The 18,744-nt window shown below is 38.6% G+C and overlaps 1 protein-coding gene across 33 annotated transcripts in view; it reads right to left on the reverse strand.

Annotated features, from left to right (window-relative positions):
- Positions 1-18,744, reverse strand: part of RNF38 (ring finger protein 38) — a 134,984-nt gene that overhangs the window by 28,241 nt on the left and 87,999 nt on the right. For 9 of the 33 annotated variants that reach the window (XM_082694861.1, XM_082694859.1, XM_082694855.1 and 6 more), the window contains one exon: positions 336-529. In XM_082694861.1, coding sequence (XP_082550987.1) covers positions 336-529 — 194 coding nt within the window. Of the gene's footprint in view, positions 1-335; positions 551-3,824; positions 3,970-10,904; positions 11,034-12,583; positions 12,734-13,495; positions 13,639-18,744 lie in introns of those variants that run through there. The other 24 variants (XM_082694860.1, XM_082694832.1, XM_082694844.1 and 21 more) reach the window with 9 other exon arrangements.

Consider the following 18,744-nt stretch of genomic DNA (forward strand, 5'->3'; position numbering starts at 1 on the left):
TTTTCTGTAATCAGAATTGCTGGCTAGCCCACACAAAGCCTTAAACCATAAAGTAGATGAATTCATATATAATAGTATGGATTCATTTTAGATAAATCACCTTAGCCTCTTTCAATTTCTTCACCTATTAACCACAAGCTAAATGAACTCTCATGCTCTAGTGTGGGAATCTAAACAATGTGTCATGTTTTTCATGTGTGAGTGGAGGAGTACATATGTGTTGATGTGTTTATAAAATGCCCATAGAAAAGAAATGCTTCCTGACATTAAAAAAAAAAAACCTCATAAATCTACCAATGGAAGAAAATTTAAGAAATACACTGTCGTCAACTAACCTTCTTCTGTTGCGTGCAGGTGTGTTGCATCGTTCCCCTGAGAAGTGATGTTGGCTTGATCGAACTGAAGGGGGCTGCCTATTTGATGTCATCTCCCATGGTCGCATTGGTGGTGAGGGAGCTGGTGATGCTGATGTATAATCAAAGACTGAATGAGAGAGGCGCTGTCTCTTGGGACTCGGACTATCTTCACTCTGCCAATGCAACAAAATCAACTTAATGAAACCTTTTAAGTATTTTGCATTACTATACGTGCACAGGTGTTTAAATACATGTACCTCAGAGAGTAAAGGAGAGGGAAAGTATGTTGTCAACCCAAATTAAATACCTTTAAAGAACAAAGATTCTAGGTAAGGGAAGGGAGATACAAAGTAACTATCAAATGAAAAGTAAAATCTGTTTCTTAAAAATCATAAAACTCATCAACATATAAGATATACAATAAGGTGATAAGCAATTGTATGGAACTTGACCACTTAAAAAAAATTTTATTTATTCATTCTAGAGAGAGCACTGGTGGTGGGGTGTAGGGGGGCAGTGAAGAGGGAGAGAGAGAACCTCAGGCAGACTCCCCGCCAGTGTGAGCCCAACACCGGCTTGATTCCACAACCTGAGCCAAAATCAAGAGTCAGAAGCTTGACCAACTGCAATTCCACTATGTTCCCCATCAGTTAAGCTACTCTTTTAAGGGTCAATTCTCATCTAAGAGATCAATGAGGAGGGGGTAGAATTCCAGTAGCCCCTTGATTTGATTCTAAATAACACTCTTCTGCTTCTTTATTCCTATTGTTAAGGCCATTAATTTTCTTTAACAAGGCTTATAGGGATAAAACAACATTTACATAAAACAAAGAAACCAGGGGTGCCTGGGGGGTTCAGTTGGTTAAGCCTCTGCCTTTGGCTCAGGTCATGATCTGAGGGTCCTGAAATCGAGCCCCACACTGGGCTCCCTGCTCAGTAGAGAGCCTGCTTCTCTCTCTCTCTGCCTACTTGTGATCTGTCAAATAAATGAATAAAATCTTAAAAAAAAAAGAAAGAAACCGTCAACTAATCTAGCGCATCAGTTTTGTTTTGTTTTAAAGATCTTATTTATTTATCTGAGAGAGAAATGAGCAGGAGGGAAAGGGAAAGAGAATCTGAAGTAGCCTTTGAACTAAGCCAGAGCACGACATGGGGCTCGATCTTATGACTACAAGGCATGACCTGAACTGAGAGTGAGTTGGAAGCTTAACCCACTGAGCCACCCAGTTGTCTCTTTATCTAAATCATCGGTTCTTAACTAGATCATCACAACATTTGGAAAGACATGGAGTTCCAGGTAAACATGAGAGTGGTGGATAATTCAAAACCTGTACTTGCTTCATGTTGAGTTTTCAAGGGTCACAGCACTGTTTATTAGCTATAAAACTGGTATGGATCTTAGTTGAATTCAACTCTCTAGGATTCCCCACACATGTCAATTTTCCAATCCAGTCTCATAAAAACTGTCAAAACTACAAATTAACCATATGTCTGGCGAGGGCTATGTGTTTCCTAAGAGAACCTCTCTTATCTCAAATCTACTCCTTCAAGTTCTAATTACTTGGGCATTAAAGCACTTTTGGTTGCAAAATAATTGGCACCTGTTGCCAGCACAAAAAAAATCGAAACATTAGCAAAAGAGTATATAGGGCTATAATACTACAACATTAAATTTTTAAGAGATCAGCATATAAAACAAAACTGGTTAAACTGATAGGAATAAAGCAAACTGCAATGGTTACTTCTGATCTTTCCAAGTTATTTAGCAGAGGTATTCCAAAAATGTCATCTTCCCTCTGTATTTAAGATTATATTTCAAATTTGCCATTTTAATTAAAACAAAAAAATATATATATATCATTTTCAGAACCACAAAGATATACCTTATTTTCTCCATAGATTTAATGGTGCTATTAAAAATATGCTTGTTTTTAGGGGCACCTGGGTGGCTGAGTTAGTTAAGTGGCTGCCTGCTGCTCAGGTCATGATCCCAGGATCCTGGAATGGAGCCAAGAAGCGGGATCCCTGCTCAGAGGAAAGCCTGGTTCTCCCTCTCCCTGCTGCTCTGCCTACTTATGCTCTGTATCCCTCTATCAAATAAGTAAATTAAAAAAAAAAAAATTTTTTTTTTAAAGATATGCTTGTTTTGGGGCACCTGGGTGGCTCAGTGGGTTAAGCCTCTGCCTTTGGCTCAGGTCATGATCCCAGGGTCCTGGGATTGAGTCCCTCATTGGGCTCTATGCTCAGCAGGGAGCCTGCTTCCCCTTCTGTCTCTGCCTCCCTCTCTGCCTACTTGTGATCTCTCTGTGTCAAATAAATAAATAAAAATCTTTTTAAAAAATAAAAATAAAAAAATTTATAAATGCTTTTTGCCCTTTGATTTTAGGGAAAAAAATCAGTTATGCTCTAATAATCCTAAAACTTAAAAAATAAGCAATGAAACATAGGTATTTTGATTTTAAAAAGCCGACTGATGAAGACCTGGCAAACTCATACATACACACAAGCACTAGACACAAGCACTAGAAATAAGTAATCTCAGTTGGTAAAACAAATCTGACTTTTTAAACTACTAAATGCTAGCAACCAATCTGATCATTAGCCTTCATATATATCCTCTACTGAAAGCTTAAAGCAAGCTAAGATATGGAATTCTGAATTTTAACTGCTCCAAAAGGAGGGGGGTGGTACAGACCCACAAAAATGACCCGAAGAAGCACTTAGGCGATCAATCTTTACATATTTTCAGTGATGTTAATGAACCTCTTCTTATTTTACAACAAATGAATTGTTTTTAAAGAGATCAGCAAAGGTGCCTAGGAAAGTTTCTCTTCTTTTTGAGCTGTGATAGGTTCACATTAGGCAGTAAGGAGAGACAAAGAGTGGGAAATGAGCAATTCATTAGTACTAGGGTAGTAAGTCTTCCTTTTTTACTCAAAGTAACAGAAAACCAAAATGGGTATTTAAAGACAGGGGAAAAAATAAAAAAGACAGGAAAATAATAGTAAGTTTACTATATACAACATGATTTCATCACATTCCTCCTCAATTTTAGTACTCTAAGGAACTCCAAAAATACCGTTTCCAGAAAAAGGAGGGAATAACCTACAAAGAAACAAGAATTACATTAGTATGGGACTTTACTCAGCAAAAAAAAAGATGCTAAAAATGCTTGAGGGAAGGGATGCCTGGGGTGGCTCAGGTGGTTAAGCATCTGCCTTCGACTCAGGTCATGATCCCAGGGTCCTGGGATGGAGCTCTGCATTTGACTGCCTGCTTGGCAGGAAACCTGCTTCTCCCTCATCCATCTCCTCTGCTTGTGTTCCTACTCTTGCTGTCTGCCTCTCTCTCTCTCTCTCTCTGTCAATTAAATAGATAAAGTCTTTAAGAAATGAAAAAATGTATTGTATTTATTTATTTGAGAGAGAGCATGAGAACAGGGTGAGGGGCAGAGGGAGCAGCACACACCTCACCAAGCAGGGAGCCTTGGGGGGGGGGGGCTTCCTCCTGGGACTCCAGAAACATGACCTGAACAGGAAGCAGCAGCTTAATTCAGGCGCCCCAAGAACTTAAGCACATGGTTTTTCTGTTGCAGGAAGTATAAAAGGTAATCAGAGTCTAGAAAAAACAAAGGTGAGAACAAATCTGTATCATTCTGTCACCTAATGCATTCTTTGAGTAGAACAGGTAAAAGATGTAATTAACGTCTCCTCCACAGGCCAACATGCTACTAGGTTCTGCAATGACTATAGAGATACTCCTAACATGATGAAGAATCTTTACTGGTTTTCAATTTTATAATCAACTTAGACAAAGCATGCAAGATAACCACTGTAGTTATGGGGGTAGGGGGAGAAAGTATTCTAAACTTAATAAAGACTTCTGTTTTGACAAAATCATGGACCAAATATGAAAATCATAACAGAATAACACCCAGGAATAATGGCTTACATACAACAAACATAGGTTTTAAAGATTTTATTTATTTATTTGAGAGAGAGAGACACAGCAAAAGAGGGAACACAAGCAGGGATACTAGCAGAGGGAAAGCAGACTTCCCACGGAGCAGGAAGCCCAATACGGGGCTGATCCCAGGATGCTGGGATCATGACCTGAGCCAAAGGCAGATGCTTAACGACTGAGCCACCCAGGCGCCCCCAGAATAGGTTTTAAATGCAATGATGAGGGGCGCCTGGGTGGCTCAGTGGGTTAAAGCCTCTGCTTTCAGCTCAGGTCATGATCCCAGGGTCCTGGGTTCGAACCCCGAATCAGGCTAACTGCTCAGCAGGGAGCCTGCTTCTCCTCCCCTCTCTCTGCCTGCCTTTCTGCCTACTTGTGATCTCTCCCTGTCAAATAAATAAATAAATTCTTTAAAAAAAAAATGCAATGATGAACTCAGAATAAAGGAAAAATTACCAAGGACCAAAAACAAAGAGGAAAACTGAAAGACAGGATTGTTTTTGTTTTCTTAATCTTGGGGCAGGACACAGAAGATACGGCTTTATCACTCACTCAGAGCCTTGCATAGGACCAAAATTTCCAAAGTACTATATTTGCAATAAAAGGGAAGACTAGATAGGCGCGTGGCTGACTTAGTCGGTAGAACATGGGACTCTTGATCACAAGGTTGTGAGTTTGAGCTCCATGATAAACATGGAGTCTACTTAAAATTAAAAATAAATAAATAAAATGGGAAGACTCGAAAAATCTCACTGGTATGGAGAATAAGAAAACATATCTACTCTGTCTGGACTGGGAGCTGGAAAAGAGATTTCTCCCCTGAGAATTCAAACCACAGGTTAGCTCTTCACACCAAGTTTAGTGTTCAATTTTTTCATTACCCATATTGCCTGTGAACTTCTAAGCGGTGGCTCAGTGAGTTAGGCCTCTGCCTTCGGCTCGGGTAGTGATTTTGGGGTCCTGGGATCAAGCCCCACATCGGGCTCTCTGCTCAGCGGGGAGCCTGCTCCCCCCCCCCTCTGCCTACCTGTGATCTCTCTCTGTCAAATTAATAAATAAAATGTTTTTTTAAAAAAAAAGAATATAGAAACTGGTTCAGAATTATACTACCATAAGGACTCCTGACAGAGGTAAATGCACAGCAGAATCTGGAGTGCTACTTCCTTTAACCCGGCCAGTGGTTGTTACACTTCTGCATGTGTCAGAACCACCAGGTTCTTGGGCCCACAAATCTTCATTTCTAAAAGGATCTTGGGTGATGCTTGCTACACCTGGCCTGGGACTATGCTTTGAGAACCACAAAGACAAGTTCAGGGACTCTCTTAGGAAAAATCCCTAAAGATAAACCCTCCGTAAGAGAAATTTGCTTTTTCAGGATGCCTGGTGGCTCAGTCAGTTCAGTGTCCAGTTTTTTCCCCCCACCCCCTTAAGAGAGGGAGAGAAAGAAGGAAGTGGGCCGAGGGAAAAGAAAGAATCTTAAGCAAGCCAGATGCTTTAACCAACTGAGTTGCCCAGGCTCCCCCAATGTCTGACTCTTGATTTCAGCTCAGGTCATGATCTCAGAGTCTTGAGATCAAGTCCCACACTGGGCTCTACACTGGGCAAGGAGCCTGCTTAAGATTCTCTCCCTCTCCCTCGGTCCCTCCCACCAACTCACTTTTTCTCTCAAAAGAAAATAATTTTAAAAAATAATAAACACCCAGACCTTCTCCACTTGCCTTAACTATCTCAGGCAAATAATAAAATTTCTCATTTCACAACTAAGAAACAAATGTTAAATTTAAATGACCCAGAGAGAGAAAACACTGAATTCCATTCATTTTACATAACAGATGTTAAAGTACCTAGAAAACTAAAACACTCCATATAAAGCAAGTTGGTAATAAAGAATAACCATCAAGAAAAACTTGGTTTTTGTTTGTTTTGCAAAGGAAGGATATAAGCAGGGGGAAAGCAGGAAATTAAGTTTCATATTTGAATCACACAGTATGATTTATAAAATTTATAAAATGATCTCTGTATATTCTCATTTAGTCCTCCACAACCTTTGTTTAAACTGTATCTACACTGATGTGTTTCTATTAGTTAAGACTAACCGAAGACAGCTGAATGATTACACCGCCCTTGAACGACACAATGCATAGTCCTGTTTCACATTTCACATTGGACTTCAATTTTCTAACGCACAGCTCTGATATTCCCCAGCTCAAAAGATTACAGAATAAAATCTAAACTCATACCAGACTAAAACCACATTTTCCTGGGATGTTATCTTACACACAGAGAGGGGAGAAAAAGGGGCGCCTGGGTGGCTCAGTGGGTTAAAGCCTCTGCCTTCCGCTCAGGCCATGATCCCAGGGTCCTGGGATCGAGCCCCACATCGGGCTCTCTGCTCAACAGGGAAGCTGCTTCCCTTCCCCTCTCTCTGCCTGCCTCTCTATCTACTTGTAATCTCTGTCAAAATATATAAAATATATAAAATCTTTTTAAAAAGTGGGGGGAGGGGAAAGGCTTCAAATACTGTGTTTTCAAAAGCATGCATTAAAAAAAACAGTTTTATATGATCCCAGTTTGTGGTATTTTTTCTTTTATTTTCTTTCTTTCTTTTATTTTTCTTTTAAAGAGTTTATTTATTTATTTGACACAAAGAGAGAAATCACAAGTAGGCAGAGAGGCAGGCAGAGAGAGAGTGGGGAAGCAGGCTCTCCACTAAGCAGAGAAAGCCTGAAGCGGGGCTCAATCCACGACCCTGAGACCATGACCCAAGCTGAAGGCAAAGGCTTAACCTTCTAAGCCCCCCAGGCGCCCCCCAGTTTTTGTATTTTCATGGAAGGCCAAAAAATAGTTTTTTATGTGCACTGAGTGCTTAGAAAGGTACTCCAGTGGTATAGCATTGCAGTCTCATCATGAACAGAATCTAACATTGTGTGAAAATATGATGTTACTATCATTGGCCATAACTTGCAGTCCATCTTCTAGGCCTAAGGGAGTTTAGGGATGCCTACATGGCTCAAGTTTGAATGACATATAAATACCCTATTAATTAAGGAGACTCCATGCCCAGCGTGGAGGCCAGTGCAGGGCCTGAACTCACAACCCTGAGATGAGCTGAGATTAAGAGTTGGGACACTTCGGTGCCTGGGTGGCTCAGTGGGTTAAGCCGCTGCCTTCTGCTCAGGTCATGATCTCAGGGTCCTGGGATCGAGTCCCGCATCGGGCTCTGCGCAGTGGGGAGCCTGCTTCCTCCTCTCTCTTTCTCTGCCTGCCTCTCTGCCTACTTGTGATCTCTCTCTCTCTCTGTTAAATAAATAAATAAATAAATAAATAAATAAATAAATCTTTGGGGGAAAAAAAAAAAAAAAAAGAGTTGGGACACTTAACTGACTAAACCACCCAGGCATCCCTTTCTTAATTTTTAATTACACAAAATACTACTGGTTCACAAAAACTTATTTACCTTGATGTTGTAATTTGTTTCTAAATGGTATATTAATTTCACCAGAGCACTAGATTTTATCCATCATGAATCTCTAACTATAATAATTTTAAGCTGTAAAGACAAATCAATAGTTAAAATAAAAAACCTGAAGCATAAACATGAAAACAATGAAAACCGAGAAGATATTAAGAACAACCTGAAATCAAGAGATCCCTCTGAGATACCTCTGAGATGGAGCTGTGCTGCAGACAGCTGAAGATCAGAGACTAGAAGTTATAGTTTCTAGTATACAGATAGATGGTAGGTTAATGAAGTTACAGGCATGGACAGAATTTCCCCCAAATAATTTATACATAGAAAGGGAAGCCCAATATTCAATTCTTAATACTTTATGCTGAGCAGCTAATGAAAGGAAAGTGAAATGTCATGAGAAAAGCCAGTAGAATGGAGTTTCAAAGACTCAACTGAGAGGTCCCATAAGACGGGAACTGAAAAACATCCACCATGTTTAAAAACAAACAGCCCACTGACATGGAGCTATTTCTTTATAATATGATTTAGTATCTATTATGGCATATTGTCCCTTATAACAATTTTCAAAAAAGTTTTCACCCGTCTTTTTTTTGAAAATCTGTCTTATGAATTTAGGATAACTCTGTATGGTTTCTAAAATTATAAAACTCTTCTAGTTTGGCTGAAATTTTTATTAAGTCTCTAAATTTGCTGGAGGTTTTTTTTTTTTTTTTTTTTTACAACAGTCTTCTCTTTCAGAAACCTATTTCTGTGTATAAATTATGAAAATTTCAATCGCCTACTTAACATTCACAAATTTACAAAATGAAGTATCACACAGCTATCATTAGGACAAACACACATATACCCCGAAATCAAGAGTTGTGCTTGACATGAAATCGAAATTCTCCACAATGTACCTGTTTTATGAAAGCACCCTATCTTCGATCACAATCAATGAATTGGTTGATAGCACAGAAACTAATAATTTCAAAACTATAAGGGGTAGATAGAAGAGACAAGAGGGAATCTTTCCGGGAGACGAATTTGTTCTACTATCTTGATTGTGGCAGTAGCTCCACATCTGTATGCGTTTGTCAAAAGTCACAAACCTGTACTTACAAGAATGAATTTTACTAAATGTTAATTATACTTTAAATTTCTAGAACAATTATAGGGGGTATTTTGATTCTAATGTTAAATATAGACTTATTTTAATAGAGATGCAAATGTGCTTATATCTATACCTCTTCTGTGCAAAAATCCAGAATAATAAATACACAAAGCCATCACTTTTACGGAAATTAAAGTATCAGCTGAGGGGCACCTGGGTGGCTCAGTCAGTTGAGCATCTATCTGCCTTGGCTCTGGTCATGATCCCAGGGTCTGGGATCAAGCCCCTCACTGGGCTCCTTGTTCAGTGGGGAGTCTGCTTCTCCCTCCCCCTCTTCGGCCCCTGCCCACCCTTGGTGTTTCCTCGCTCTCATGAAATCTTAAAAAAAAAAAAAAAAAATCAACTGATATCAACCAAGAAACACATATAAGAATATTCATGGCAACAATGCTTGTAGTAATAGTAAAAAAAACTAAAAAACTATGAACTACTAGATATGTCCATCAAAAAGAGCATGCAAATTTGAGTAACATTAACATCAGCATATCCATATTAAATGAAATACTGAAAGGAAAATGAGTCAACTACATGGCAGCATGCACCAACAATGCTGAATCTCAAAATGACAAAAATACAATGTTTGATACTATTTATATTAAGTTCAGAAACTGAGGGATACTGCATGTAGTGAAACCACTTAGAGAAGCAAAGGGTATTAAACACAAAATTCAGAATTTATTTGTGTGTGTGTGTGTGTGTGTGTGTGTGTGTGTGTTTCAAGATTTCATTTATTTGACAGAGAGAGAGAGATCACAAGTAGGCAGAGAGGCAGGCAGAGAGAGAGGGGCAAGAGAGGGGCAAGCTCTCTGCTTGGCACAGAGCCTGATGCAGGGATTGATCTCAGGACCCTGAGATCATGACCTGAGCCAAAGGCGGAGGCTTAACCCACTGAGCCACCCAGGTACCCCCAAAATTCAGTTTTACCCAAGGCACAGGTATGGGACAGCAAGAAGATGTAAAAGGTCATTTGAGTATTTCTAAAGTATTGGTAATGGTTGACTTAGGATAGATGGTGTTTTTTAAATTATACATGTGTCTGTTGGGTGCCTAGGTGGCTCATGGGTTAAGCCTCTGCCTTCAGCTCAGGTCACGATCTCAGGGTCCTTGCATCGAGTCCCGCATCGGGCTCTCTGCTTGGCATGGAGCCTGCTTCCTCCTCTCTCTCTGCCTGCCTCTCTGCCTACTTGAAATCTCTCTCTCTCTGTCTCTGTCAAATAAATAAATAAATAAATAAATCTATAAATTATACATGTGTCTGCTTTATACTTTATAACTTTCATATATGAAATACTTTATAATTTTGAAAATTAAAAAAGCATGCAAATTTTGAAAGATTGAGTAATATAAAATTTAAAATGTAAAATTTATGAGTAATATAAAATAAGCAAAGTACAAAGATCTTTAATAAACAACAAACATAACTATATTTGAGCTATAACAAATACAGCTCAAAAACAGATGAGGTTTTTGTTCAATGATGACTGGTGATTGGAAACAGGGATCCCAGAGAGTACCAAACACCTTCCTTCTTCTCTATGACCATCCCACTTACTGGATGCATACTTAATTCCCATGCTTGGGGGAAAGGGATCAATTTTTATTTATTTATTTATTTATTTATTTATTTTTACTCCTGCACAAGATTGCAGGGAAAATAATACCTCTAAGGAGAAACTGGTTTCAGCTAAAATAAGGGAATAAAGAGGATGCTTTAGGGGGGGAAAAATGCAAGAAAGAGGTAGATGAATCTATTTCAAATGAAGTTTTCCAAGGGGAAGGAAGCAGAAAAGGCTGGGCGGGAAGGAACTTGGGGGAGAGCCAAGAAATGAAAACCTTACACATAAAAAGAGTAACTCCCAGGATAAGAAATGTATACATTTCTCCCTTTCATGTGGCAACTAAGTTTTCTTAGAATGAGAGAAATATAACAAGAAATCATACCTGATTGTACTATCAGAATTACCTGAAGGTATGTGACAGTATCTCAAAGGGGATGTGAGAAGGATTTACTTTGCTTCATGTGCAACAGTGTGGTAGGTGAGAAAGTGGGCAGAGAAAAATCTCCAGTTTTCCCTGGGAGCCAAGTACACTGAGGGCCTTGTTTTAAAGTTAGAAAAAAAGTAAGATGTAAGTTTAACTAGGGCTATAAATAAAAATTTGGCAATAATACCTTTCACCTTTCTGCAACACTCAAATGGAACTGGCTCTTTGTTTTGTTCAAAACATATGTTTAAATCTATTGCATATGCCAACAACTCCTTGAGTTTGAAGTTAATACTGAGTTAATGTCTCAGACTCAAAGTATGGAAAACAAAGAAAACATCAAATAACTTTACTGGTGGCAGCAGTGAAAGCAGTAAGTCAATTATCTTCCTTAGCTCCACTGGTTTACTACTAAATACCAAGCTATTACAGACCAATCCTGTGTCAAAAAAATAGTAGTCAATATTCCATTTAATTCAATACAGATAACTACGTCTCTTAACATATACTGTACTATTTACAGAAATATGTTATCTAAAGGTGGTATGTTATAGTAGACAAGAAATAGCAAAAGGTGAATCGGAGTCTCTGCCACTAACTAGCTCTGTAACTGGGCATCTCAGAGAGCTTTTCTGAGCCTATTTCTTCATCTAGAAAACCATCCATGACTGGGTTATTATTAGGAGGATTAAAAACAAAGGAGACAATACATGCAAAGGAGAAAACCTGGCACAAACTGCAACAAGGAATATCACATTGAAGAGCCATGGATCACCTACAAAGCTATTCTCAAATTTCATATCTCCAATTTAACGTATCACAAACAAGCATTTCTTTCAGAACTAGTCCTAAGCCCCAACCTACCACTCCTACACAAAGAGAAAATGAGCTGGTTCTATCAAAAAGTCCAAGCTTTGGTTAGGGGCTCTCACTACTTCAGATTTGTATACACATATACAAATCTATGCCTTGGTCCACAACCCTAATATCCAGAAGCAACTGTTTAACTACTTTTCTTTTGGTAATACTAATACTGACTTCCATTACTAAAACATGCTTCTCCAGGAAAAATGGGCTGGAAATTGAGTTGCCAGTAATTTATGTGAGCACATCCTAGCAATCTTGTGAATAAACTAATGATAGTCCCTGCCTTAACTTATTTTCATTTTATATATAACAACAAAAATTTTAATCACATTTTACCTACAGGTATCAAAAGTGATAGAAGACAAGCTACCATGTTCTTTTTGAAATACACATCACTATCAAACTCTGAGCACTAAGCAAGTAAACAGTGATGGCTTTAAAAAATATCTTGCATGCTTCCATTTTTCCATTCCCACACAACTTCATGTATCTGTAATATCTTCTACTTTCCTATGAAACTTGGGCTATTAAGACAAGTGATTAAGACCAAAAGATCAAAAAACAAGAATATTAAGTGGTCAAATGATAAACAGCAACTCAAGAAAGGACAAACATTCTTCAGAAAAGCTGGCTGAAAAGTTATGTTGAAGAAGTCCTCTAAGAAGAATACTTATTCCCATATACAACAGAAAAGAAGATATTGAGAAATCTGTCTTAAGCCTTCCTAGAGACAACCTAAAATGTATCTGTGACTTTCAGCCCTACGTATGGAAAGGGTAAATATATAAGAACCTGGAAGAAAGCTTTGAAGTGAGCATCCTCTTGAACGGTAGTATTCTGATCACTTGGGAGGAGAGGGAACAGGCTCTGAAGTCTCACCCTTTCACAAATCACCTTGTTAGGATGGCCAGGTAGAGGTGCTGAATTGGCCCCGGGAGATATCTGGGAAAAAGAGGGAGAAGAAAAGGATAGTTCATGGCTAGCTGCACCAATGTGGAGAATCATGTCTATGAAGGACAGTCTGGATTTTCTAGGTATTTGTGTTAGCAGAGACTGTAAAGAAATTAAAAATTAATCTTAAACATGAAAACAAATATAAGGATGGCAAAGGTTGCCTCTGGCAACAGATCTCTCACAGAAACGTTTTTAAAAGACAAAACAGCACTGCTCAAAAATGCAAGGTCCTTCCTATGTTTCCCATAATAATATCTATTAATATCTTTTCTGTTGGTATTAATCCTAAAGTTCTAAAGGACAGATGAGACTTCATGTTAAGAAAACCTGAGGTAAAATCATGTATTAAGTACAAAAAGATAACTGTCCATTTTCACTAAGATTAATAATTTTTCATTCTGTTTTTTTAATTAACCTTCTGTATGATCTTGCAAAGAAGATATTTCAGAACATTTGTAGCAAACCTTCTAAAAGGACCATAGGTATAAAAAAGAAGAGTCTGTGGACATCTCAGCTCTATTCAACACAAACCTAGTGACCTTAAGAATAAAGGATAAGATCATAAGACCCCAAGCAAATGAATGCATGTTTTATATGCTTGACTTGACTATAGGTCAATCCCCTTTAACTTGTGTGTAATATAAACTTAAATCTACAGCATTTTTAATCATGGACATCAGGAGCATCACTTGTACCACTGTGCTGTGGACTGAACTACCCTTGGGAGTTAAGGTTTGTGAACTTGCTTACCCCTACATTGAAGACCATGTGCTTTAAACCACGTGTCTGGTTTTCAGTTTCACTGTCTCATTCATTCCTTTACACATGTCTATTCTGTGACAAGCACTGAATTAAGAAGATAGGCATGGTTTCCCACCTTCAAGAAGTGTATGCTATGAAAAAGAAACAAAAGCAAATCACTGTACAATATACAGAGTATCACCTTTCTATGATAATGCTAGGCACTGGATGCTACAGAGAGGTAACTGGCAAAAGACAGTAGTGTAGTCAAGAAACTGCAAAATGTTCAGTTTGGCTATCCAGTACAGAAGTAACCAGAGAGGAAGTGGCATGCTAATTATATTAATAATACTTCTATAATAACCTTCCTTAGCCCCTTTATAAATTGTTTCTGTTTTGCCATGAGCCTGGTAAATAGATAACCAGGCCTGCTGGTTAATATATTAAGCTATATTCATTAATATGTAAGACTATTATTTTCAAACACCTTCCTAGGAGTAAAAACAAATCACTTGAGAGCCGTTAACTTTAGAATTCATTACTACTGCTACATAAAGTATCTTCAACATGAGCTAAAACTTATCTCTGCACTACAAGTATGAAAGTGCTAATATTCTTTACCACGATGAAGTAGACATGCAGAATCAAGGAATATTTACTGATTGCCTCCTCCAAGTCAAGAGTTGTTAGGAAAGAAGACAAAATACGGATCCTGCCCTCAAGGAGCTTATTCTACTTAAGGGGGAGGGCGGGTAGCAAAGCAGCCAAATAGGATGCTGTTTTAAATGCCCGGATACAGGCAAAAATTAGAACAGAGGTAGGACCTTTGAAGACATGCAGAAAGATTTCATAAGAAGAAGTGTATTTCACATTCCTGACTCCTCACTCAATCTAAGGAGTTCTTTTACCACTTTAAAGCAATTCTCTTCTCTTAAAACAGTGTTCCTGGGCACCTGGATGGCTCAGTGGCTTAAGCCACTGCCTTCGGTTCAGGTCATGATCTCAGGGTCCTGGGATCGAGTCCCGCACCGCGCTCTCTGCTCAGCAGGCAGCCTGCTTTCCCCTCTTTCTGTCTGCCTCTCTGCCTACTTATGATCTCTGTCTGTCAAATAAATAAATAAAAGCTTTAAAAAGAACAAACAAAAAAAAAGTCTGTTCCTTTATGTAAATTTCATATTATTTTTGTAATCTTAAACTTATAATTTGCAAGGTACCTTTGAAAGTATTTTAGAAAGCTCACCCGTCTTCAACAATCATACCTGAAGCAGTCTGCCTGAGCAACACACTCTAACTGCTAGTGTAGTGGCTAGCTTGGCAAACAGAGATCAGGGAGTCAGGTTTCCTCTCCTTAATTCTTTGTTCCTTTGAAAACTTAAGATTTCAATCACATATATGAAAGAAAACAAAACTCTGGCAAACCCTGGCCCTTTTGCTCATAAATCAGTATTTTCAAGCATATTCCTCTCCTACCCACAACAATTTCTTTTGGTCAAAAGCTCCATTTGACTATAAAAAGGAGGACAAAAAACACAATGGAAAAAAACCATATTCAAAAATGCTGTAGTTAATAAAGAACCAGGACATAATGATAGATGGGCTTGAAACCAGGTGTGCCCACTGGGTAAAATCAAATATAGTAATTTTATGTGTCCATGTAAGGCAGAATTCTAAGAGGGCTTCCAAGATTCCCACCTCTGGTTCACATCTCCTGTATAATCCCTCCCTCCACGGTGTGTAGGCAGGACTATAGAGGGAGTGGACTTCATTTTCATGGTAAGGTTAAATTACATAACCGATCCTATGAACCCATTCACTGAAGTGAAGGAATTTAAGTGTAATTAAAATCCCAAGTCAGTTGATTTTCAAGTTAATCAGGGTAAGCCTGACTTAAGGAGAAAACTCTTAAAAGACTTACTGACCCTTCCTGAAGAGATTCTTCTGTCGGCCCTGCAGGTCACCATTAATGGTGTCAGAAGGCATATGAACAGGGCCATGTGGCAGAGACATGAGGACACTCTCTAGGAGCTGAGAAAAGTCACCAGCTGACAGCTAGCTAGAAAATGGGGGACTTCAGTCTTAAAATTACAAGAACCATATTGAACCAACAACCAGTGAGCTTGGAAGAGGACATCAAACCTCTCACGACATCGTAGCACCAGACAGGTAAAATCCCTTACACAGGGCCCTGCAGCTTAACCCCATGTAAACTGTGACTTAAGAGATTCATGTTTTAAGGTATTAAATGTGTGGTAATTTGTTATACGCAAGAGAAAGCTAGTATGGCCTGTATTTATCAAACAGAATGGAAATTGCTCTACCACACACCTGAAGAAAGTTTCTTCTCCAGAATTTTAGCTGTATTAATTTGATGAAGAGCTTTATCATCAAAATAGAAATTAAGACATTTTTATCTAAGCAAAATCTGGCAATAGCTAACTTCATGCTAGGAACTGAACTGGCTCTTTCATCTTTACAAACTGAAAGTCAGGTTTAACTGACTTGATTAAAGCCACATATCCTGGGCACCTGGCTCAGAGGGTTAAGGCTCTGTCTTTTGGCTCAGGTCATGATCTCAGGGTCCTGGGATAGAGCCCCTCATCAAGCTTTCTGCTCAGCAGGGAGCCTGCTTTCCCCCACTCTCTGTCTGCCTGCCTCTATGCCTACTTGTGATCTCTGTCAAATAAATAAAATCTTTAAAAAGGGGGGGGGCACATATCTCATGCATACTAGAGCCATAATTTGAAGTTAAGTCTATCTGGCTCTAAAATTCATGCTCAACCCACTAAAACACCTTTAAGAATTTTATTTTATTTTATTTTAAGATTTTATTTATTTATTTGACAGAGAGAGATCACAAGTAAGACAGAGAGGCAGGCAGAGAGAGGGAGGGAAGCAGGCTCCTTGCTGAGCAGAGAGCCCAATGCGGGGCTCGATCCCAGAACCCCGAGATCATGACCTGAGCCTAACATTCTTAGGGCACTTGGCTGGCTCAGTTAGAAGAATGTGTGACTCTTGATCTCGGAGTTTTGAGTTTGAGTCCCATGTTGGGTGCAGAGATTACTTTTTTAAAAAATTACAAAAAAGGAGCATTCTTTTTTGTAATCTAACTGGATTATAAAAAACTATTCCACGAAGTCTATATAAAGCTATTTTAAGTACTCAAAAAGTACTTCCTTGTAAATTATTGCTGATCTAACTCTCTACTTTCCTCAATCTTCCTCATTTAAAATTACTTAAGGTATACCATATCTGGAAACTGATACAACTGTATTCTTCTCTAACCTGACAACTGTTGAACATTATGAAGGTAACAGTTAACTTCAGTCTCTGTTCAGAATGCAACCTATGTTTAAAAAGTCCTGCCAAGAAAACATCCCTGAAAGCTGATTAATCTGCAACTCCCCACACTTCATTTTTACTATCTATTTACATATAACTGTATGATTAATTCACCTAGCATAATTGAGAAAAGCACCTGTTTTACAAGACTAAAATTACAGAAAAGTTAAACCTTTTACGCAGTAATATGATACTATTTTAGGCCATCTTTTGTGTAATGTGGCCTTTCCCTGGGGTAAGCCATAATATAACCAACAATTTAACCTCTGTCTTGAAAAGTCTAATTATTATCAGTTATGGTGCTAAAAATAACATAGGACTTAGATCCAGATATTGTCCCAGAACTCGCTTCCTCCAAAATCACTTCTGACGGCAGCTTCCTTCTCATCCATCATTCATTTACATTTTTCTCATAAAGGTGAGGTAGAAAATATGTAGGTACATGACCTCTAGGACAGCATTTCTTCAAAATAAACTGCTATAAGGCCAAATAGTCTTCTCCAAACAACCACATTACTTGGGGGGAGAAAAAAAAAGTTGTTCATTGTTATTAGCAGCATACCAACTGGTCAAAAGCACTCAAGTCACAGCCCATTAGAAGAGGAGAAAAAAGACCAAAACAACCAAAATAGAAGATGAAGAGTCAGATGCTTAGTGTTGACTCCTCCAAGTCTTCCTCGTTTTCCTAAAAAACGAAAATGTCAAATCCAAATTATCTAAAAATCTACATATTCTCACTGCTTCCACGATGGCAATGTTAATCTCCTGGAAAGTAATCAAGTAGATTTTATTAATTATTTGAACAGTCTGAATCAATAATCTTTCATCTGATAAATCCTCAGGTTATATGCCAATATATGAATACCCCCAAATAAGGGGAAAGCTCCATGCACAAATATGTTCATCACAGTACCAACGATTTAAAAAGGGAACTAGAGAGGTGCCTGGGTGGCTCAGCCATTAAGCAGCTGCCTTCGGCTCAGGTCATGATCTCGGGAGTCATGGGCTCGAGCCCCACATAGGGGCTCCTTGCTCAGCAGGAAGCCAGCTTCTCCCTCTTCCCCTCCCCCTGCTTGTGTTCCCTCTCTCGCTGTCCCTCTCTGTCACATAAATAAAATCTTTAAAAATAAAATGGGAACTAGAAGTAACCTAAATGTTTAACAAATAAATATTTGCTAAGTAAAATAATGGTAACATGCTTGATAGATCATCATGCAGCCTTAAACCATGTAAGAACTGGTACTATCTACTGAAGGAGGATCACTGCTGTTCAGCACTGGGACAATCACTTTTTAAAACAAACTCTCATTTCCATTTCTGAGTTAAGGCAAACAAGGTTTGCCTTTCATGTCTTTCTGGGAGCACAAGTGAAAGAGGTTTGGTGAAAAATAGTTGAAAGATTCCACCATCGTTTCCCTAATCCCACAGTCCCATAAATTAATCAGAAGGGGGCAGGGGTGTGTATGCAACTAAGGAGGTCTCCAACCGTAACAGTAACTGAGAAGGTGGACATAAAGGCTTGAAAAAATAAGAAGTACAAATTATTTTAATGTGTTTTTTTTTTCTTTCTCTTCCACATCTAGATATGCCTGCACACAGATTCTCCCAGCAAGGAAGTACATCTAAAATAATTTTATTTAGGAGATGCCTGGGTGGCTCAGTGGGTTAAGCCGCTGCTTTCGGCTCAGGTCATGATCTCAGGGTCCTTGCATCGAGTCCCGCATCCGGCTCTCTGCTCAGCAGGGAGCCTGCTTCCTCTTCTCTCTCTGCCTGCCTTTCTGCCTACTTGTAATCTCTCTCTGTCATATAAATAAATAAAATCTTTAAAAAAAATAAATAAATAAAAATAAAATAAAATAATTTTATTTAGGCTGGTAACTTCTTAGCACAATTAAGATTATCTATTATTGCAATTAAAA

Source organism: Mustela nivalis (assembly GCF_964662115.1).
Source record: "Mustela nivalis genome assembly, chromosome: 13".
Lineage (NCBI taxonomy): Eukaryota > Metazoa > Chordata > Mammalia > Carnivora > Mustelidae > Mustela > Mustela nivalis.